Genomic DNA, 17,618 nt, shown 5'->3' with positions numbered 1-17,618 from the left:
CTGAAATTGGTGTGATTGTAAATTTTATTATTTTGAAGAAATATGCTTTTACGTGGTTCAGTCAATTGTTTGAATTTATTTTTTATTGTTTTTCTTTCATTTCTAAAACGTGAGTGCTTATAGTGTTATTTATTAAATTATATACTTATAATTAAATTAAATACATCTGCTTCTTCTCGCTGCTTCACCCGCGTTCCTTGTGCAAATCTTCTCGTAGCTAGATAAAATGTAGCATACCCAGGTATTGTGTAGCTTCCTAACAGTGAAAAATGTTTTCAAATCCGTTGGTCTGATCAGGAAAAAAATATTATCTAAGAAAATTATTATTTTGTCTCCCCATGTTTAAAAAAATAAACCAATCGCTGGTGTCTTGAAATTGTTTAACATCTATGGGTTTGAAATCTAAAATGCGGACTAATAGAATCTCTAATAGCATCTATTTTCTAACCTTTTTCAGATACTCAGTCCATCAAGCCAACACCAATCGGAAAACAGCAAGAGTTCCATGCAGTCAAAAAATCTGTCAGTGAGGTCAATACCCTTCACTCCAAATTCAAACGTCCTGATTGGGCCACTAATATTCTCAGGCAAGATGAAGAAGAATATCTACTGGACGCTGGAGAAGAATTGGGCTTCGATCTAAATGATGAAGAGAGAAAAAAGTTTAAACTATGGGTTGATGGCGTCATACCATACTATATTGATGTTGTTTCTTATGACGGTATTTTTTGACTACTTTTTTGAGTACTAGCAATTTTTCCTCGGTTTTGCCCGCGTCAAAGCGTCGCGTTCAAGCGGGAATAGTGTAGTTTGACAACAGTAGAAAAGGTTTTAAAATCGGATCAGTAGTTTTGGAGCATTAATGGTAAGGTGCCGGTAGTATGTGCCATGACCTTAAGAGTTGTATTACTCAGCGCACAAATGAAGAGTATCCGCAAATTACAAACTTTTAATCGGCCGATAGTTTGTCTGTCGTCTCATAAAATCAGTTCAAAGATAAATTGTAATATGCACATAACAACGATCTTTTTTTTTATTTTTTTTTAAATATTTACATTGGGGAGAAAGGGTAACACTTATGGTATGTCTGCGCCTTTCTCCTGACTGGTTTTGGGTTGGGGAGGTATTGTGGAGGGGTTTTAGATGTTGTGGGTGGTTTGAGCGGGATATGTTTTATCAATTATATAATATATACATACATAATAAAAGGTATGTGGCCGGTATCAGGCCGACTAAAAACTCTCAGGCCCACTGTTGGCCGATTGTTTAGTCTGATGTGTGCAAATAGGCCTAGACCGAGGCCTATGACAAAACTTTAGGGGATTTTTTTTTTACCTTTTCAGCTATAATAAGTACTAAAGATTCAGAATATTACGTTAATATATTCTTTTATATATCCTGCAGACAAGGTTATTCGTGATCGAATCCGTTCTTTCCTATACGAGGTCAACGCTGCAACGAAGATAAGCTTCGTGGAACTGCCGAGTCCTCCAACTGATCTGGACACTCGATGGGTATTCTTCATCAACCGTCGAGGTCAACTGGGCTGTTCTGACCATTCCATACAGAACCTTACTATCCAAGGAGTTCAGGTGTGCTTTTAATTACTTGTCAAAATCAAAACGGCGGACATGTCACCGTTTTCAGTTCTGTTTTGCACCTAGTACATTTTATTTATAAACTTACCTATAAAACAAATTAAATCTACATATTTACAAAAGGCAAAACTGTTTATCGAAAAAAAAACATCCCTGCATGTATGTATTTTATTGTCTCCCGAGCCTTCACCCGACTATGTTGAGTTCTAAGTTTGTACGTACTTTTAAGTATATTTTAGACACCAATGGCTGATAAAAAGGTGAAGGAAAACATCTTGAGTAAACCTGGACTATAAAGTCTGAAATAAACCAACCCAAATTGAGCAAGCGTGGTGATTAATGCTCAATCCTTCTCCGTGTGGGAGGAGGCCTGTGCTCAGCAGTGGGACGATAAAAAATGCTGAAACGTAAAATGGCTGAAACGTAATGATTCCCCGGAGCAATTGTTTTATTTACTACCATCCTTTTTACCACCGCCAGCCAGTGGTTTTGGGTTACGATTGCTTAGCAACGGGCAATGAACTGGCAGAGGCAGTGTTGGCGATTGCTGGAGTACCACCACAACACAATTCGCCCGACCGAGACCTCGTCGTTAAGGTTAATTATGAAAATATTATACCAGGTATTTATTTTCTAAAATTTACTTACAAATTGAATAACAAAAGGTATTTTACAATGTTAATCCTTTTATAGAATTACTGACATACCTAAATTCGGATCACTGGAAAAAATGCATTTTAATCCTAAACTTAATGACAGTAATGTTTGTAAAACATTACATTATTATATTCTCGTACACTGTGTTTCAGAGAAAAAATATTTATTCGAAAAGCTGAAAGACAATGAATGGTTGTTCCACGATCTGAAATATGATGCACGCAGTGCTGGTCATTTTAGTTTTCACAAACATTCAAGTAACGGACGTCTGACAATGGAAATTGTGGTAAAATTAATTACAGTTTTCTAACGCTGAAATTTTGTGTTTACGGATTTATAGAAATTTAAAAAATATATTTATTTACAGGATCCGCAGTATTTGTCATATAGTAATACCAACGAAGGGAGTAACAAATTAAGCATCCTCGACATTCTAAAACTAAGAATGCTCTACAACTATAGTGTAAGGCAAAAGTCTAGCAGAGGATCAGGGTGTGACAAGCTTTTCCAGAATAATAACAACGAAGCCCCAAGTATGGGTGTTCTGTATAAATCAAGACCTAAGCCAAATCGTTACCTTGGGCAACCTGATGACCAGACTCCTGAACCAGATGCTGACCAAAATGATGATGGGATCACAGGAGAAGAAGAAATTGACGGTGAAAATGAAAATGATGACCCAGATGATGGCGAGGATGAAAGCAAGCCCAAAAAAGACTCAGAAAAATCAACTAAACATATATTTAGAGCACAGCACAAAATAAATTCTAAAGTGGGCCCACACCAACATAAAAAAATCTTGTAAGGCAATAAAGAAATGCACAAATAATTAAGTATTAAACATTTATTATATAGTCTATCACATTATAAGCATGTTTGTATATTTCGTTTGACGTAGCATGTTTCACATATAACTTCGCAACACCATTTGAATTGGCAGTTGCAATTTTCAGTGTCTCTGACAGAGGTTTCTTTGTAACCTCGTCTGCAGCATAATTGATCACAACTGTCGGTTCCTGCTGAACTCACGTTGCACTGGCGTCCTATAGTACCTAGGGAGCCAGTCTTCATGTTTGCAGAGCAGAAATCTGGTGACTCCTCGGAGTAGATGATGTCTTTCTTGCCAGGTTTTTTGATACTAGGACTTTCTGGCATGAAACTATCCCCGTCGTTACTTGCGATGACCTGTTGAAGATAAACTTTCATATATTTAGCTTCTGATACTGTAGTATTGGCACTGTTAGGTGAAGTTGAATTATTATGAGTCGTGTAACCTAGTTAAAGCACATGCCACGTCAAACAAGTACTAACGTAACTTTTGTAAAAGTATTTCTATGATTAACGTTCGTTACTTCTCTGTAAGAGGTGATTTTTCACTTGATAGATCACATTCGTCAACAGCACTAATTGCTTGGTAATCTAGGATACTCCCGATACATTTAAGGCGAGGAAGTGGTCAACAATAATTCCATAACCGGCACGCGCATCTAAGGCGCCAAAAGGGGTCGGAGCGTCTGAGCGGGGCGAGGATAACAATACGCGCGCTAGCTTATAACTAAAAGTCGTAAGCGACAAAATGGTTTTGTAATTTTATTATTTAGAAATGATAATTTGATAAAAAATCCTACTACAATTTTAAAGAGTATGTATATACTCAACTACTAAAAAAGTTAAGAGGCTTTAATCGGTCCCGTTTCCCCATAATATGTGAATCTCTTTTTAAAAAGAGGTATGTTTGATATATTTTTCTCTGTTATAAAAGTTACCTAATCATGTTTCTACAACTAATAAAATAAGGTTTATATCATGAACTTTCAGGTAACCAAGTTGTATTTTGATCTGTTTTGTATTTACTGAGAAAAATTGACATCCTTGGCGCCAAAAATTCCAATTCGTCCTCTTAATTTTATGACAATATTTTCTATTACCGTCAAACAAATAGGAAATGAAACAATACTACTAGCTCACCTTGGCAGCACCTTCAAATCTGTCCCGTAGTCTATTGCCGACCTCTCTGAAGGTCGGCATTCTCCACCAACAAGTCTTTAGCGTACATGAGCCTGATAACCCATGGCACTTGCATTCCATCTTCATGTTGTTTTTGATTGCCTGTGGACAAGATGCACTAGTATAGTTATCGGCGCGAATCTTGAGCTCTGACCTACATCTGCGGAGAAGTGATTTATTAACAAAGAACCAATCCCGAGTGACAGCTATGACGCGATGCACTGCGGGCCAATCACCGCTTTAGCCCGCCCCAGCGCCTCACTTCATTTCACAAAATGGACCCAATAAATTACTTCTGCGCAGGTGAAGGTCAGAGCTCAAGATTCGTGCCGATAACTATATTATAAAATAATCATCATGCATTTCGTAAGGTGCTTCTTAACTTCTGATTTCATTGTCATCTTTTGAGTAAATATTGTCTTCACTTATAACGCTTGTTACTTTGTATTGGCGTCATTCACACTCACAGTATTAGCAATTGCGATACAATTTGTAGAATCTATATGAAATTCCTGATTCCCAATATAAAATTCTTACTAACCAACCTCCCAGCATTATGGTTATGCAGTTTGATGAGAGTTTTTATATCGCTCCGTTTCCTGTAGCGACTGTCCATGAATTCCCTGGACTTCTTGAGGCCGAAGCGCACGTTGTCACTGCACCCCCCCCATTGCCACCTCTCTGTTGGCACTTGGGAGGGGGGCAGAGGAACTGACTCGCGGCCACGACGGGGTTTTGGTGCTCCCTGGGGAAAATTCTTTATTAGATTTATTATCTACAGCTAATTTGTTATTTCAGCAGTGTTCTCTCACAAACTGCTTAAAATTATGCTATATATAACAACATATCTTAATTTTATCCTGAAGTGGATTCTCAAGTTTGTTAAGGTCATCGTCGAGTACCTAAGAAGTTAAGATATTTGGTGACCCAACATTGGACGCTATTTCCTAAAACCATCTTCTAAAATAGTAAAAAGAATTAGTTTATAAGGCAAAAAATACCTTATGAGCCCTACAAAACAATTAGTAGCAATAATGATGTACCTTTTCGCAAGAGCATTCAAGCAGTGAGCCCGCCGTACAAGCCCTGGTGATAGAGTAAGTGACGCCAGCCGCCGTGATCGCGTTCACGAAGCCCGTCTCTCTCGTGTCTGTTGACAAAACATTATGTTATTACATCATAATAGACTAGACATTAATATAACTAGAGTGAAGGAACCCTATTAAAAACGATTGTTGGACCATTTTCATCTAATTATTTCATTCGATTATTTGATGGGTTTTTGATTAAATGGCAAAGTTAAGGGCATTCTTCCCAATTTTCAATTATTGCTCAGATTTTGTCCTGAGTGTGCTTCCATAATAATGACAGGTATTTAAAAAATAGAACCTTGTGCCTGTTATGTATATCTTATTACCTTCTCGTAAAATGACTGTACAGTGTGCGTACTTTTTTAACAGCTAGCAGTACTACAGTATCCTTTAGCACAAAAAACAAAAGCCTAAAATAACTGAATGTATCAAATCAACATAAACAATGCATTTTAATACGACTCACACATTGCGAAACAATACTAGTCATTTTCGCGTTTGCCGGCCATTTTATCGCCTGACCATTAGTCCCGGTCATCGTAGGGCATAGAAATAAAATGCTAAACGTCATAAAGGCGAACAAATGATACAAAGTGAAGCTGTTGACCCAAAAATCAATATTCACACGAGTCTTGTAATAAAAGGCGATGAGCTTCACGAATCGAAGGTCCCATCCATAAAACATTTGGATGGGATACAAAGCAGGATTGTTCGGTAAGTTGTTGGACCAACTTGTTTGGTATACGTGAAAGGAGAAAGGGTAGATGTAAACAATACTGCTGTTGAAGATGATGGTGGACACAATTTTAGAAACAACCAAACAAAATAATTCACTTAAGGACAAATTAATTCAGGTATTGACACTGGCTTTCAGTGCTTGGGAGAAAGTAAAGAAAAAGGGCAATTCTTCTTTTTGGAAGTCGATACAAAAATCTTGTTAATAGAGGATACTATTACTTCGCTGTTAGGTTAACAATTAGATACAAATAGAGATTCAGAGAACCACAAAATCGCTGAGACGTATCCATGATCAGTTTGTCGATTTCATAATCAGTGTGTCCCACGCTAACAGGCTTGGCTATAACAATTAATGGCAGGTCAAACTATGTTGGATGAATATTCAGACTGCATGAATAATGTGAAAATCACTGCGGCAGACATCCATTGAATATTCGTAGGACATCAACTGATGCCAATGTTTTTGTTCAGATGCTGAAGCTACAATAGGACAATTCCTATGGATGGACTTTGTAATACATGCAATTTCATTGTAAACAATGCTACGCTGTTCAATGCATACGAAATTTTATTTTCTTACTGTTTCAGTACTGTATTGTTTAATTAAAGGCTTACAGGTGTTAATCCATGGCTTGGTATCTAATATGGTTATTCATGTTTTTATTGTTTCGTTTAAATATGCAATTGTTGCTTGTCTGATAAACGTTATTAAGTAGAAAAAAAAACAGCTAGAAAGCTTTCAGGGGTTTAACAACCAAGCTTAGGCCCGGGCCATTTTACGCGAGCTGAACATCACGATGATACCTAATGTCAATAAGAAGTTCAAGACTTATGACACATACCTATCTATATATCTCATTTTTGTCGGTTTATATTTGTCCATCGTCGCCATATGATCTGATTTCGTTTAGCACAAGATACGGTACTTATAGGGACCTACAACTACTTCTGCATTACCAAGACAAATGAAATAGGTCATCAAATAACACTCACACATCATCACTCAACCCACTCAACCGCTATTCAAAGTAATTCAAATGCGTTTTCTACTGCAGCTTCCATCTAAGTTATAATTGCATCAGTCATGACAACACGTTAATAATCTAGTTCCGATTGTTGGCTCTTCACGGTGCAGCGGCTATGATAATTGCGAACCACATTGGCTATAGCCGGCTATACAACGGCTAAAGGCTATTACCCATTAGCGAACAAAGCGCTGGTTTCTATACCCTATTATGCTGCACATTATTGTCATTTTGCAATCAGTTTGATGAGATGATTTGGTATGAGTTGAATACTTAATTATGGATTCGAGATTTATGTTCGGAATCAGTTTTACTTTTAGAGGTGGCTTGTAGAAAGTTGGGTGTGATAATGGCTGTGGGATGTGTGCTTTAACTACGTTAAATTTAACAAACTTTGTAAAAGTGTTACTTTTACGTTTTGGTGGGCATACTGCAGCAGCTTACTTATAATGATGATAGATACGGTGCAGCTTTGTACTCTGCCGGACCTTGCAAACACCAGCGAGTACGCACGTTCACCTGATTTCCCGCTAGGTCCGAGTTCGGCGATAGTATTGTGGCATTCATTAAGTTCAGATTAGATAACCGCGGTGCTTGCGCAATGCGGTGCAGTTGACAGCAGATCGGCATCAGCCGCGCCTATCGATCCCATGCTAATTGGGCCCAGTGCGGGACGACGGGACGAGCCGTATCGTCGCCGCATTCCCGTCCCGCCACCCGTCCCCAGAGATACAGCGAAATTTATTGCACCAACAATTTATATAATTGACGTGCGACAAAAAAGCGAGAGTGCACACCCATCCGATGCAGAATTCGAACGTAATTACGCCCCGTCACTCCCTGTCGACGCTTGATTTTCATAGGCATTCTTGATTAAATTTCGACCGACCAAGGATGCGTCCTCTGGAATTATGAGAGGAATGTCAATTTCCAGATATTTCGCTAGTCGTTTAGCAGCGGATAAAAAAGGTGCGTGGCGGGGGTGCGGCGCGCGGGGAGGCCGCGGCGCATGGGAACTGGTCCGCCCCGCGCGGATGCCGTGGACGCCAGGGTTTTTCTGCCGCGCGCTGCGCTGTCGATAGGGCAGCGCGGTCGCGACACTCGCTCGTCATTATAAATCCGTGGCGGTGAGCTCAGAGCCGCGCATTCCGCGAGCACCGCCCGCGTTATGCGCTGTAATTATCACAAAACGCGGGCCCGACTCGCAAATATGTCGTTGGGAACGGGGGACATGACATTCTCATCACCAAACGCTGGCTTTTTTCAGGCGTCTTCGGCTTCGAAATATGTCCAGCGCCGAACCACTCCCACGACGTCCGCCGCCGATTATATTCGGGTGCCTCGCGACGTACGTTTTTGCCTGGTCTGCCACGAGCGGCCGCGGAATGTCGGTATTTGTGTCCATTGAATAATTCAGTGAAATTGTCGATCGATCAATAAAACCGATGGAATCAAATTGATTCACACTTGAAGGTTGTATGGCTTCAATATCGCGAGGGTTTTTGCAACTTCAAAATACTTGGAAGTCGTTCCGCCATTCACATCGAGTCAATCAGTCGCACGTGCGTCAGCTCGCTCATGATAATGCTGCAATGACGTTCTGGTCCTGGATAATTGGGAACAGACTTTGTAGAAGCACAAGTCTAACTATTAATACATGTCCACGACCGGTTCTAATAGGAAATGTGTAATTAATATGAGTTGGAACTTGTTTTAGCTGTAACATAGGACCTTTTTGCTAGTTAGAGTCCATAGATCACTAATGGCTGTCAGGACTGTCAACGCTATATGACGTTTGATATCTTCACTGACTAAATTTCAATAACATCATAGAAGAATTAATTACTGCAAAGTGCAATGTATCCATTAGTCAGTAATGGACATACCTCTGCTGGTTCATTACATAACGTTTGCAATAATCGTGTACGCAACTTTGTACGTTCAGACAGAGGCAGACACTAGGAAGAATGAAGAACATGATAAAAGAAGTGAAGACAAGGAAAGAGAAGATTTATAATATCACAGATATTTTGATACACGAGAAATAAAAGATCTAATGTAAGCATTTGTTGTTTTAATCTCTTAATAGCTTGAAGCAGAACCTGTAATCAAGCAGCCCATTATACACCTACCTACCCAAACTTTGACATTTCGTGGTTCACAAAAAGTAACTTTACCAAGTTTTGTTTAAACGGATAATTACAGACCTAACATATAATCTTCTGTATATAATAAATCGCAAATTACAACATTAATCACTGTTAATAACAACATAAATTATGTTGATATAGAACATTGAATGCCTTGGGGTAACGTCAAATTGAGCAGATAACGCGAGGAAAGACGTCTCAAGATGATCTCGAACTCAGCCCATATGTGAAATTGCTGAGAATTTTGCAATTTTAATTTTATTTATAACGAGAGTGTTTAAGTCATAAGCTGGAAGCGTGACGTGTGTTAAAAGGTAAAGATAATGTACTTATATTAACTTTGTGTATTATGATAGGTAGGCGTCAAGCTATTTCTCAATTAGGTGAAGGGGACCGATGTTTTAAATCAGAAACTATAACTATAGTCTGAGGTGTGAAACAGGTGGGTGGCTGGCTTATCACTGTGGCATTCCATAAGTCCCAACTTTTTCTTGCAATTAAATCAGGATCATTTTATTTTCTTGTTTAGCAGAAAATCACTTATATTTGGATCGGTGGTTTAGGTACGTATGTAATAGGTTTATATTAAGTTAGGTGTTACAAATAGTACAAATGTCGGGAAATAAGGCGATAAATAACATGCAATAGAAACATGAAAACACAAGATAATATGCTACGGCTAACACATTTAGGATAAGGACCAGATATTTGGACCAGACAATGAGACAGTTGATAAGTATATACGATTGACGTTACCCAACTCTTTGCCCGCTGCATCTCACACTTTATACCGCGGGACAAATCGGCCGGACGTTCCCGCTAGAAACTGATAAACTGAAACTCGCTCCCCGATACAGATCGCAGTCGCATTCGCTCACAGGCCACTTTAAATTAACCGTTCACGCACTCCCGTTCAGGAATTTTAGATTTGAGATGGATGCAAGCGGAGATCGGGACACTTGTTGCTCGCATCCAAGGGTTAATAAACAGCTGATTATATTACGGCAGACGCTATGTGAATAATTTATTTGCGGTTTATTTTTTGTACATACATCAACAGTCTACGTTATATCTCATAAAATCTATATTGTATGGAGTAATCAGCTTTTTGAATTATATTTAAACAGCATCGTGGATTCCTTTTTTTTTGCTCTTAGTTTATCAGTTTTTCTGCTATAGGATATTGTTTACCTTTATTTGTATTAGTTTCTATCGATTCGACATTTGTTAGATTTTCCTCTCCACCCCCAGAGAGGCTTATCAATCATTGGCATTTGCGAACTGTTCTGTATGGAATTTATTGAGAATTTATTTATTGAGCTTTCTTAACTACATTTATTTTTTGTAGTGGCTTGGTCTTGTTGTCTTAGGTTTAAAACGCAAAGCTCTTTTGGATCTTCTAACAGTCTGTCTGTCTGCGTTCATGTCATTCATAACGTGTTGACTACCCTTATCGGCTTACACTTTAGATAAAATCGCTTCACTAGGTTTGGTTAATAATTTACTATGATTTACCACAGGGCCGTTCCTTGCGAAATTCCTACACGTAATATCTTCATCCCCATTTCTTACAGGCTCGAGTGAAACATGCGTCGCGCGCCGCGATGTTTCCTTGCCGAGATGTCAAGTATCGTGTGTCGGGCAAACACTGGTGTCGTAAACATGTATGTCATACTCACTACCTACGTGCACCAACCACGGCTCGCTCGTAAAACGATCATAACAACCTTTATTACCATTTAGTACCTTCAAGATGGAAAACACAGATTAATGCTGCAAATTGATTAGCCGAGATTCTCGGTGATTTCACTTTCTATAAATTCACAGAGACATGAGCAGACAAAGTAAATCGTCCGCATAAAAAGAGCCCGATAGCTTGTTTAAGCGCGGATCAGCTTAATGCGAAGACAATACATCGAGTTGTCACCGCGACCGCATCGGAATGTTTAAACGAACGCGACCATTTTATCTCATCTGATTAATTCAAATATTTAGCGCAATAAATACGGGTGTGGGGGGGTGTGGCGAGGGGTTGCGGGCGGCTGTGACGTCCGCGGCTGTCGGCGTGACGGCGCAGGCGCATGCGAGCAATTGCGTCAGTGTCAGCGTGTCACCGGCGGGCCATTGTGGCCGCTGTGGCCGATATACGAGCGTGGCGCGCCCGCTGCGGCCGCGCACCTGATTTATCGACGTCCCGCGCTGGCCCGGCCGGGGACGCGCTGTCGCCGCCGAATAAAGCGCATTCTCACGCTACTGAACGCACGCGAACTCACCCGTCTCGTACCCCGTATTTAAATGGAACGATCGTTTCTCATTCCTTTCCCCCAGATATTTTACGTCGGGTAATACGATACGACACTGTCCGGCTCTTTCTGCAGTTTTCGCGTTCGTTTTTTCCCTCGAGCCGCTATTGTTCACTTGTCAATTTCTTTAGCTAATGCGAGTAAGCGTCTCATTATGCGGTGCGGTGCGTCCGCGACGCGCATTGCGTGTTGTGACAGCAACCACCCACCGGAAGGGGCCGAGCGTCATTCAGCCGCGCACAAAACGCGAATACTTTATTCAACGACGTCCGATGGCTAATTTGAATGGATTGTGCCCGTTTAATGGGAATAATTAGCTCTGTTAATGCGCGCGCCGGTCGCTCCGGCGGAATATCTCTGTTAGATCGTGTGTGTACTTCGTGCTGTTAACTTTTGTTTTACCAGTTAACGCTTAATTAACGCAGTGGATGCTCTAGCCGGCGTTGCGTCACATTGAAGCAGCATTACTATTGTGGGTGATATGCGAGGGCACGCTCGCCGCGCCGTATCGTGTAATAAGCGCAGGCGGCGACACTTCGCAATCAGTCAACTTGTTACGCGTCATAGCGGGCCGTAAACGCATTTCTCACGTTGACGGGTGGACATCGACGAACCTGAATACCGGCGCAACAAACGACTTCCCTCATTTTCCCCTCATTAAAATCGAGCGAAAGAACACTTTAACACAAAGTTATCTCGGAAACGGTATTATAATTCCTTAAAGGTAACGTTTTGAAAAAAGTAAGTTATCGCCTCGGTTTCCAGCGCCTATGTCGTAGTTGGGTATTTCGTTTAATTTGGCAAGGGGCGATGGTGACAAGTGCGCCCTGTCACACTGACGGACAGGTCCACGTTGTGCCAGAAAAAATAAAGTGCTGCCCAGCATTAAATTGTGAGGGAGATAGCCGTATACTCTGTTGTTAAAGTGAGAGAGAGAGGTGGGAATGTCAAAAGGCTCGATTCCTGTGAGTTCCCTGGTCAGTAGTGATGGGGTTGCGTCTACCGACAATTTCGTGCTTGAGACGTCGATTACTGGTCGCGAGGCGATGTTTGACTTTCAAATAGCTCTGTGAGGCTATTGTTTATTTCACCAAGAGGCACTGGCTGACATCCGCTGTATCGACCACTTATAAATATTTAGTCGAGCTTTATTTGGAGATCTGCTATCGTTTGTCAGACACGTTGAGGATTCTAATAAAATGGACAGTTTTAGTTTATAGGGTTTTGAAAGTAAAATTCTTGTTGCCTTATTCAAGCCCGATGTTTGTAATTTAAATAGCAAAAGTTTTGTGAAGAATGGCCCTACATTCTATTATGCACAATATTACACTTTTTAACTTTTAATATTTCCATTTCTTTTTAGAAACGTCACCGTCAAGTCCATCGGCAACAACAACGACGATTGCATAAATTGCATCTTTAACACAAAATAAGGCAAAACATTTTTATAAATAAGACGGTTTATGATCGCGTAAGTGCTGCGCTTAAACCAATAATCGATATCGATAAAACTAACGACAGCCGCCCTCATCGTATGCGCATAAGAGTTGAGATTAGATACGAAATGCAGTCCGGATATTACACTATAATTAAGAACATTTACGTGTTAGAGGGCGCCAAATTTATCGCTGGCTTTTTTTTGTCGATATGAAGTCATTCTTGGGTATTTATGTTGGGTTCTCGGGGCATGTGTGAGGTCCTAAGGGTTCAGTAGTCAGGTTATCGTGTGTAATCTTTACGAGCCTCCGGGACTGCTTGCTGGGAGCTGTCGACAGTTAATGGTCGCATGAGATTAGTCCGTACGGCTTCGACTTGGATATATTCGGGGTCGTGTTTGTGGCTTTGTTTATAACTTAATTAGGCTATTTTGTTTGAGTGGGAATCGGCTGCGGCGTCGCTCTAGCGAGATAAGGTGTCGCGGTATTTACGATTTGATATCGTACTGCCGTTTTATAGTGCACGTTGTTTTGATTGGCTTTCTTGTTGTGGGTATAAAAGTGCCTTATCATAAAATGTGGTACCTATGATTACTTGCGATGGAGCTTTTAAGTAACAAAGCTAGATTTTAGAAATACACGTGAGGCTTACGTACTTCAGTATAAATACAAACGTGACACATACATACCTATCTTATAGTACTTCAACCATTGGTACGAACTCTCATATTTACCCAGCCTTAATTAACAATAAAAAAAATAATTAATAATAACGGTACCAATATTAAGTGGGTAAGTGAAACATTATTTAAACGTTCCGCGGTCATCAGACAGCTGATAAAGAAATTTAAATAAGAATGAAATCCTTTTTTCATTGATAAAGATTTGACACTGAAAAAAGAAGTGAACGTGGAATGCAACGACCACGGACTTACTAATGAAAGGAACCAATTAACGATGATTATTTTTTTCTCATGAGTACTGGTGCCTTTATACAGGGGGATTTGGAAATGGATATCAAAACTTTTTAAAATATCAAAGCCTCTGGTTTGATTTTTGCAAAGACTTTTTGATCGTAGGATCTTGACTTAGTGAGGGTTCGATATATAATGCATACGTGCATATCTATGCTTTAAAGGTCCTGTTAATGTTTTTGCTACGTATGTCTGCTGGTCAAGGTATATAATATAACAAAGATCATGGTTATTGTGTAGGTGTAGGTGATGTGTGAGTGTGTGACTTTGGTTATGTGTCTTAGTGTTGTTGTTTTTAGTAATTAATTAATTTATGGTTTATTTGTGAAGTAAGGACAAAATAGCTACCATAGCCTTTTTTGTAAAAATTAATATAAAAAACATATTTCGGTCCATTTCTATCAATGTGGAGCAATTATAACACTGAAATACATCAACCTGTACGCACTATTTTTTCTTGTCACCAAGTGATAAAAAATCCGGGACTAATTCCGCTCTGTAGGCCGCTGCGCCTGCGCCACCCATCGCTGTTCGCATCAATTTATAGGCTTTTAACCTAATTTGTTGACCGTACACCCCTCCGCCCCTCCCTCCTCATACCCGCCCGAGACCCACCGCCCACGCGACCTCCATCTTTGTTTTACTTTTTTAATAATTAATTTAGTATTGATGACGTTTCCCCTCTTATCTTCAAAATAAATTTTAATCCTGGATTTAGAAGCTCAAGAATTCAATTAATAAGATAACGATGATCCCGTTTCGCTAAAAAACGATGAGCTTTTATGAGAAACAAAAGCACCAAATTAAGCTATCATGCCCAGCAATAAAGTATCTAATTAATGTATTTTACATTAGCAAAATGGCTGTCGATACCCAACAAAGTCGTAAAAACAAGCGTTGACTTTTAATAACCACGCGTATTTTATATTTTATAGGCACCTATATGCAATAAACAATTTAGGAGTATACATTTTTTTGGTTAATCCGACCAAAAAAGGTGTGGGTACAATCGCAGATAAGTTATTGAGGAATCTTATAAAAGCCCTGGGGTAGTATATTTTATAAATATTTTGTGTGCACCCAAATTTTTGACAAATACCACTTAATTTACGCTAATGAATCCGAAATGAATGCCTGTTGTCGACGAATGGTCCGTCCGTAGTGTTGTCACTCTATCGATATTGTGTAGGCGTGGAATTAATGTTCCCGATAACCTATCGAGATGTTTTTCTACAAAATCGACTGCTGACTTGAATTAACTACTAAATTATGGATCGATACATTTTAAGTTAAAGAATTGGATCATATGAAATGAAGTTTTCGTCTTTATTTGTCGATCAATTCTAAAGTGTAACAAAGTAATAGCTTTTTAATATTTAATTTTTCTAAATACCTATTGAAACCATTTTTCCTTTGTCAAATCGTAGATAATACCGACAACATGGCAAAAAACTAAGCCCTCAAAAAACTAAAACCGAAATATCGATATCACTCCACATCCCTAACCCATCCGTATAGATAAACGAGCGTTCGCATAAAAATCAACTCTTTTGGCCTAATCGAATTAGGTTCCGATATTCATCAGTACGATTTAACACGTTTTGCATTCTTTGTCCGAGAGCTAATAAAGGTAGCAGGTAGCAATCCTGACTGTCCTGACTATATGGAGCAATATCTCGAATGCTGATGAACTCATCGACTGAGATATCGATAATATATTGCTTGGCGATGATTCTGAATCGATTTGCAGCGTTTTGTTTGGTATTGTTTATGGAACTATAATTTTGGGTGAATCAATTTTAAGAGACTGTAGTTTTAAAATATATCTTGCTGGCTTTTGTTGAAAATTAACTGCAGGTTGCACAATTTTTTACATTAATGAGAAAAAAATATTCGAAGAAAAGAGATGAGTATTTTATGTAATGCCTTTAAATATATGTCATTCATAAAACATCATAGACGATCATATTCTTAAGATACATGACAAGAATATTAAGAAACACAAACAAACCACGACTAAGAAATTGATGCCTTAATTTTTCAAGTGACTGGTCGTGCAACCAGTAAGTAACTAAAGATATTTATTAGCAAAACGTGAGGAACAGAGTGACATTTTATAGATTCACCATAAGAGTGCCCGCATACTGCAAACTTTTAGTCGGCCGATAGTTTGTTTAGGCTTATAAATCAGTATGAAGATGAATGGTAGTATGATATCATACCGGCTGAAAACTTAGATTGGGATCAAGATCATCATCTTCCGAGCCTTTTCCCAACTATGTTGGGGTCGATCTAACCTGACTTGTTAACCTATCTGACTTCCTCAACCCAGTTACCCGGGCAACCCAAAACCCCTTAGTTAAGCTGGTGTCAGACTCACTGGCCTCTGACTACTCGTAAAAACTGCCAAGGATGTTAGAATCAAGATCATCTTTAAAAAAATTGTCTTTCATCTTGTCAACTGTCGGCCGACTGTTTAGTCTTCAGTGTGCGGTTATTCCAAGCCTTAACCTTTGTGATGTGAAAGTAGATGTTCCCTTTCGCAACTGTTATAATATTCAACAACTTTAGCATTCACGTTTTATCATTTATATCTGTTTTACTTTGCTGTGTATATTTCAATTTTGTAAGATGTGGAGTACGTGTTTCTCCGTAGATGTGCTTTGGAGGACTCGAAGATCATGAGCCATTTGCAACAAATGTATAGTCTGTTGCCAAATCTTACAAATCAGCATCTCACCTTTTTGCTAAAAATAACCTGACTAATTCAAAAAAGATCATACTAGTCGAATGGTGAGGAGTTTTCAATCTAGCTGGACAATTATATCCCATTATACTCGTAGTTATCCAGATTCTAATGAAGGAAATTAGTGCTACAATTGAATGCAACTATCTTAGTTTCGTCTCGCATTCGACCCTACAAGGAGTCCTGACAAGCCTTGTCTGCCTAAAATATCCAAAACCACTGATCCCTAATCTTGCTGCTTTCTACTATCTTACCTCTCATAAGTATCTTCCTCATGCTCCTCCTCTGCGTGGTACAATTCCACCGCCTGTTCCTGAACTGGTGGGCACACTCCGTGGCGCCCAGGGTCACGCCCCTGGTGATCTCCTTCAGCAGCCCCGTCTCGTTCCTGCAGATCTGCGCCAGCCGGCCCCGCGTGCGTCGGTTCTTCTTGCAGATCATACGAGGGTCTAGGATTACTGCGCTGCCAGACGCCCTGGAACAAAAGAATTGAAGTTCAATCTCTAAGGAGATTCTTGCCGACTCTTCTTCTTCTTCTTTGCCGACCCAACCGTGCAACTAGTGTGACGTTTTATAGGAGCCTGCAAAGGCCTACTTGAAATAAAAGCATTTGACTTTGGCTTTAAGAAACTTTACATTCTCACTGATTACAATTCAATTATGTTCCCTTAGTTGCTTTTCGCGATTTAGGGCTACCTCGACTGATAGAAAATTTACTTTAAGGAGCTCGTACATTATGCTACTGTTTCTAGTGGTTTGTTAGGTCAAAAATTTATAAGGCTATTCTATGATGACACTATCGGACAAAAAACTTAAACTTCACGTATCTGTGTATTTTATTATTTTCAAAAATTCTGCCAGCGCATACAACTAAAATAGAGATCAGTTTTAGT

At 39.5% G+C, this 17,618-nt stretch overlaps 2 protein-coding genes across 3 annotated transcripts in view; one reads left to right on the top strand and one right to left on the bottom strand.

Annotated features, from left to right (window-relative positions):
• On the top strand, positions 1–3,060 carry LOC110371052 (uncharacterized). Its single transcript, XM_021327133.3, has 6 exons — positions 1–109; positions 458–721; positions 1,405–1,592; positions 2,079–2,220; positions 2,408–2,541; positions 2,623–3,060. Exons 1-6 carry the CDS (start codon positions 43–45, stop codon positions 3,058–3,060), a joined length of 1,233 nt encoding a protein of 410 aa, XP_021182808.3. The 5' UTR covers positions 1–42.
• A 21-nt stretch (positions 3,061–3,081) lies between these two features.
• Positions 3,082–17,618, bottom strand: part of LOC110371053 (protein Wnt-6) — a 34,202-nt gene continuing 19,665 nt past the window's right edge. Inside the window, exons 2-6 of one of the 2 annotated variants that reach the window (XM_021327134.3) lie at positions 16,980–17,200; positions 5,306–5,412; positions 4,804–5,019; positions 4,224–4,364; positions 3,082–3,440 (exon numbers count right to left, since the gene is read on the bottom strand). In XM_021327134.3, coding sequence (XP_021182809.1) covers positions 3,120–3,440; positions 4,224–4,364; positions 4,804–5,019; positions 5,306–5,412; positions 16,980–17,200 — 1,006 coding nt within the window. In that variant the 3' untranslated portion in view covers positions 3,082–3,119. The remainder of the gene's footprint in view (positions 3,441–4,223; positions 4,365–4,803; positions 5,020–5,305; positions 5,413–16,979; positions 17,201–17,618) is intronic. The other variant, XM_021327136.3, reaches the window with a different exon arrangement.

Source organism: Helicoverpa armigera, chromosome 6, assembly GCF_030705265.1.
Source record: "Helicoverpa armigera isolate CAAS_96S chromosome 6, ASM3070526v1, whole genome shotgun sequence".
NCBI classification, from domain to species: Eukaryota; Metazoa; Arthropoda; class Insecta; order Lepidoptera; family Noctuidae; genus Helicoverpa; species Helicoverpa armigera.
The sequence above is the reverse complement of the archived record's forward strand: the minus strand, read 5'-3'. Positions and strand labels throughout refer to the sequence as shown.

What these genes read in the sequence shown, in the direction of transcription:
- LOC110371052 (XM_021327133.3), top strand. Translation starts at nt 43, where the DNA reads ATGCTTTTACGTGGTTCAGTCAATTGTTTGAATTTATTTTTTATTGTT. An exon ending in TTACTATCCAAGGAGTTCAG is followed by an intron (nt 1,593 to 2,078) that starts GTGTGCTTTTAA and finishes TACCACCGCCAG; the next exon opens with CCAGTGGTTTTGGGTTACGA. An exon ending in GTCTGACAATGGAAATTGTG is followed by an intron (nt 2,542 to 2,622) that starts GTAAAATTAATT and finishes ATTTATTTACAG; the next exon opens with GATCCGCAGTATTTGTCATA.